The sequence below is a fragment of the Dreissena polymorpha genome, chromosome 9, assembly GCF_020536995.1.
Source record: "Dreissena polymorpha isolate Duluth1 chromosome 9, UMN_Dpol_1.0, whole genome shotgun sequence".
Taxonomy (NCBI): Eukaryota; Metazoa; Mollusca; class Bivalvia; order Myida; family Dreissenidae; genus Dreissena; species Dreissena polymorpha.
This window is the reverse complement of record NC_068363.1, coordinates 39,384,599-39,390,598: the sequence shown is the minus strand read 5'-3', so window position 1 is coordinate 39,390,598 and position 6,000 is coordinate 39,384,599. Positions and strand designations below refer to the sequence as shown.

The 6,000-nt window shown below is 37.4% G+C and overlaps 1 protein-coding gene across 1 annotated transcript in view; it reads right to left on the bottom strand.

Moving 5' to 3' along the window:
• LOC127845145 (kinesin-like protein KIFC3) overlaps window positions 1–6,000 on the bottom strand; it is a 67,328-nt gene that overhangs the window by 39,716 nt on the left and 21,612 nt on the right. Inside the window, 3 exon segments of the mRNA XM_052375867.1 lie at window positions 649–876; window positions 4,092–4,544; window positions 5,009–5,149. Of these exon segments, the coding sequence (XP_052231827.1) occupies window positions 649–876; window positions 4,092–4,544; window positions 5,009–5,149 (822 nt within the window).

Below are 6,000 nucleotides of genomic sequence, written 5' to 3'. Positions count from 1 at the left end.
GCGCGAGAAGGGTGTTTCGTCAATTTATTACCGGAAACCAGTTGAATTTTCATCCGGGCTATGTGCAAGCCAAGATATAAACGTGAAAACAGAAAAAAAAATGTCTCACAATTGGCGTTCTTACACAAACAAAATAAAAACATTCGGACTCGGAAGATACTGAACGCATCGAGGCATTTTCTAAGAAAGAATCATCGAAAACCGTTATAACCCAGCAGGATTCTGAGGTAATCAACATCGAACATTGTGAAAGTGAAAGTAGACAATCGGCAGCTGCCGCTCCTTTCCCTTCCAATACTGTAGCAGATCAAGATCGTCAACCCATTCATCATGAAATTGAAATCACAAAATTGACATCGTCCCCCGGCCCCAGTACAGAAATATAGTTGAAAACATTTCCCATTATCAAGATCTACACCCATCTATTAAGAACTTTGACTTTAATACGTGTTAAATGTGTTTAAGAACAAAAAGGACAGAGACAAGCCTCTTTTAATGAGTTATAGACATTGAAATGAACAGTTTTTATTTTTTCCCCTAATTTGTCTCTTTCGCACTCTTTTTTCCCCTGTCACCCAGCGTCCAGCGTCTTCCCCTTTCTCTAAAAAAAACCCCTGCAATAACATGTCTCGATAATGTGCATTTTACCTGTTGAGTGACACCTGACACTGTTTTCTCAATGATCTTCGGTAAACGCTTGACCTCCTTCTGCAGAAGTATGTACGACTCTACGAAGTGCGCTAGGACAGGTCCCGTGGAGACCAACTGCCTCACGAGGCTGCCATATTTGTTTTCAAGGTCGACCATTCTCTCACTGGTAGATCGCCTCTCCTGCTCTACTGCCTCCACTATCTGATTATTGACGTTGATTGTAAGCTGTAAAAACAATCATAAACGATATCTGATTATTGACGTTGATTGTAAGCTGTAAAAACAATCATTAATGATATCTGATTATTGACGTTGATTGTAAGCTGTAAAAACAATCATAAACGATCTCTGATTATTGACGCTAATTGTAAGCTGTAGAATCAATCATAAATGATATCTGATTATGGACGTCAATTGTTAGCTGTAATAAACAATTTTTGTAAGAAACAATCAATACAGATCATATGTGATTATTGACATTTATTGTAAGCTGCAGAAACGATCCATACTGATATCTGCTCAGGTTAATTTGAGGCAACCCTTTACGCACATGCATTAAGGACCATTTTGCCAGAACGCAACTCATTTCCATTAACTTTATTACCCATATTTAGAATTCTATAAACCGTTCCTTTTAGAATTCAGTTAATGTGATTTTACATATACATTCACCAATGCTTATTTTGAATCTTTTATCTAAAGTGATTAATTTTTAAATAAAGTCCTCAAAGCTAGCTAGCAATTCTAAACACATATCAATATAACTTATCTTTGCTGTAGTCTTTCTTAAGTCTTAGAATGAAATGGGGAAATTAATCCAGATTTTTTAAATGTCTTTAAGATTTTCAAAAGAAGTCAAACAAATAGAGAAATATTTTTAAATAAAAGCTGCGCCATGAGCGCATGATACGCCCGTCGTTCGCCAATGAAGTAGTAAGGTAATAAATAACCCTTTGAATCATTTTTTTACTTCAGTTTATTTGTATTTGAATACATGGTTTATTTTATAAGTACATGAGCATGGAAATCACGAAATTTTGACGAACAAAGTCCCATAACTCTGGAACGACAATTCAGAATTCCGTCAAAAACGAAAGGGGATCAGGGTTTATCAATATTAAGATTGTGTTGAAATTTGAAAAAAATCCATCGAAGGATATTTGAGCTACAGTAGGACATTCAATGAAATCACGAAATTTTGACGAACAAAGTCCCATAACTCTGGAACGACAATTCAGAATTCCGTCAAAAACGAAAGGGGATCAGGGTTTATCAATATTAAGATTGTGTTAAAATTTGAAGAAAATCTGTCAAAGGATATTTGACGTAGCGTACGACATTAACAGACGGACGGACGGACGGACGGACGGACGGACGGACGGAGAGACGGACGCGGGGTATACCATAATACGTCCCGTCATAGACGGGCGTATAAAAAATCCATCGGGGGATATTTGAGCTACGGTAGGATACATGAACAACAATAACATTTAAGGTCACAGTGACCTTGACCTTAGAATGAATGACCTTGAAATGACCAGTGGTCATCTAAGTGTGCTTGCAAACCTTCATGTCAAGTTTGAAGACTCTATGTCCAAGCATACCAAAGTTATAACAATTTTAACATTTTAACATTTAAGGTCACAGTGACCTTGTGTGACCTTGACCTTAGAATGAATGACCTTGAAATGACCAGTGGTCATCTAAGTGTGCTTGCAAACCTTCATGTCAAGTTTGAAGACTCTATGTCCAAGCATACCAAAGTTATAACAATTTTAACATTTTAACATTTAAGGTCACAGTGACCTTGACCTTCAAATGAATGACATTGAAATGACCAGTGGTCATCTTCTAGTACTGGCCAATCTTTATTTCAAGTTTGAAGACTCTAGGTACAAGCATACCAAAGTTATAACATGAAATAAGAACTTTAACATTTTTACATTCAAGGTCACAGTGACCTTGACCTTCAAATGAATGACCTTGAAATGTCCAGGGGTTACTTACTAGTTCTGGCCAACCTTCATGTCAAGTTTCAAGACTCTAGGTCCAAGCATACCAAAGTTATAACAACTTTAACATTTTTATATAGCTACAGTAGGACATTCAATGAAATAACGAAATTTTGACGAACAAAGTCCCATAACTCTGGAACGACAATTCAGAATTCCGTCAAAAACGAAAGGGGATCAGGGTTTATCAATATTAAGATTGTGTTGAAATTTGAAAAAAATCCATCGAAGGATATTTGACGTAGCGTACGACATTAACAGACATACGGACGGACAGACGGACGGACGGACAGACGGACGCGGGGTATACCATAATACGTCCCGTCATAGACGGGCGTATAAAAATAAGTTAAGTCTTTAAATCCAAAGATTTCAAAACAGGCAGATCACAAAAATTGCAATTTCTCAACTTGGTATCTGAAGTTTAGTGTTAAAATCAGTAGTATTCAAAGATGATCCATATGACAGAAATTAAAAGGTGACCTGTGGTTCTAAAATGCTGACCTTTTCTACTGAAATGCTAACCTTTTCTATTGAAATGCTAACCTTTTCTATTGAAATGCTAACCTTATCCACTGAAATGCTAATATTTTCTATTGAAATGCTAACCTTTTCTATTGAAATGCTAACCTTTTCTACTGAAATGCTAACCTTTTCTACTGAAATGCTAACTGTTTCTACTGAAATGCTGACCTTTTCTACTGAAATGCTGACTTTTTCTACTGAAATGCTAACCTTTTCGACTGAAATGCTAACCTTTTCTACTGAAATGCTAACCTTTTCTACTGAAACGCTAACCTTTTCTACCGAAACGCTAACCTTTTCTACCGAAATGCTAACCTTTTCTACCAAAATGCTAACCTTTTCTACCAAAATGCTAACCTTTTCTAACAAAATGCTAACCTTTTCTACCAAAATGCTAACCTATTCTACCGAAATGCTAACCTTTTCTAACGAAATGCTAACCTTTCCTACCGAAATGCTAACCTTTTCTACTGAAATGCTAACCTTTTCTACTGAAATGAAAACCTTTTCTACTGAAATGAAAACCTTTTCTACTGAAATGTTAACCTTTTCTACTGAAATGCTAACCTTTTCTACTGAAATGCTAACCTTTTCTACTGAAATGCTAACCTTTTCTACTGAAATGCTGACCTTTTCTACTGAAATGCTGACCTTTTCTACTGAAATGCTAACCTTTTCTACTGAAATGCTAACCTTTTCTACTGAAATGCTAACCTTTTCTACTGAAATGCTTACCTTTTCTACTGAAATGCTAACCTTTTTTACTGAAATGCTAACCTTTTCTACTGAAATGCTAACCTTTTCTAATGAAATGCTAACCTTTTCTACTGAAATGCTAACCTTTTCTACTGAAATGCTAACCTTTTCTAGTTAAATGCTAACCTTTTCTACTGAAATGCTAACCTTTTCTATTTCATCTTCATGCTCCTCTTTTAGTTTCTCCTCGAGGGCTGACAGGCACACCTGCTTCTCCAGCTGCAGTTCCTCCCTCACCCTGTTGACAGCGGCTGTCTTTGCAATCATCAAATCCTCCTCCAGTTGCCTATTCTCCAATTTGCATTTATGTTCAAGCTTCAACATGTTTTCCTCAAACAACTTCAACTGGGTAATCATTTCCTCTTTCAGGGCTTCCTTTTCTTCCTCCAATCTTGAGAGCAGTTCAAACTTTTCTTCCTCCATTTTAGAGAGTATTTGTCCCCTTTCCATCTCAAATTTAGAGGCCAACTGTTCATATTGCACTTTTAAAGCACACATTTTTTCCTCAGATTCCTGTAGTTCATGCTGGTGCTTGTCTTTCAAACCTTGAACTATTGCTTGTAGCTCATCCTTGTGTTCTGTGGTAAGTTTGGCTTGAATCTGTAAACAAAAATATGACATTAACCTTTTACTACTCAGATACGCACTTTGACGCCTTTGCAGTTCCTTAGGAAATCAAATTTAATTTAAGACCTTTTTACTAGTTTCAAGTTTTACTGTTTAAGTCCAACTTTATAGTTCTGATGGGCAGCAAACAGCATAAAACCTCGCAGGCTGTTCTGGTTTAATGGTGGTAGCACATAGACACTTCTAAGTGGAAAAAAAAGAAGCTTTTGCTAATCTTCTTACCATATCTTTGTAATTGAGAGGGCAAATGATGTTTAGTAATGAAAAATATCATAAAAGCGGAAAGTGTATATATATATATATATATATATTATATATATCTTAGCATGTAAACTAGCCGTCATGAGTTGACTGATATGATGTTGAAAACACTGGAAAATCCACGCAAACCAAAGCATGACTTGCTACAACTGTGTAGTCAAGGTGGACCGACTCACCTCTTGGACAGCATCGTGCTTATCAGCCTCCATCTGATCTCGGAGTGCTTTGGTTGCAGCCTGGTGCTCGGAGTGCAGAGACTCGAGTTCCGACCACAGGTCACTGTCGGCCTTCTTCTTGGCTGTCTCCGTCACAGACAACTAGAATCAGCAATAGCAATATGAGCGGCGTTCTGAGAAAACTGGGCTAAATGCATGTGCGTAAAGTGTCATCCCAGATTAGCCTGTGCAGTCCACACAGGCTAATCAGGGACGACACTTTCCGCTTTTATAGCATTTTTACTTTCAAGAAAGTCCCTCCTTACCGAAAAAACAAGTTTAAATAAAAAATTATTTATTTGTTTGACCTTTGACCTTTAAGGATGACCTTGACCTTAAACTTCCACCACTCAAAATGTGCAGCTTCATGAGATACACATGCATGCCAAATATCAAGTTGCTATCTTCAATATTGCAAAAGTTATGGCCAACTTTAAAGTTTTTTTTTCTGACGGACGGACAGACTGACATACTGACGGACAGTTCAACTGCTATATGCCACCCTACCGGGGGCATAAAAACACAAAGTGTTGTCCCTGATTAGCCTGTGTGGGCTTAAAAGGCTAATCTAGGACACTTAACGGCTGGTGACTCAAATGTCGTATGCATGGGAGCTGATGAATGAAAACTGCAAGTCGACAAGGCATGTTGTACATGTTATAGGCACGGGTAACATTTCTGAGATCTAGAGGTAGGTGTGGCTTGTCGTATACATGTCACATGCAGGAAGTGATCATGACAACTACAAGATGGCATTTTCAGTTTTACTTGATACTGGTTATATGAATATGTGTGAATTCAGACAGCAAAAAGGCGTTGTGGCCAGCTTCATTATTGAGTTGTAAAAATATCAAAACAAAAGTGGTAACTTTACAGACAAAAAATATAGTTCAAACAAGGCTATTGTCAAGCAATATGGTCCCCTACCAGCTCCACCATTGTCAGAAATTCCA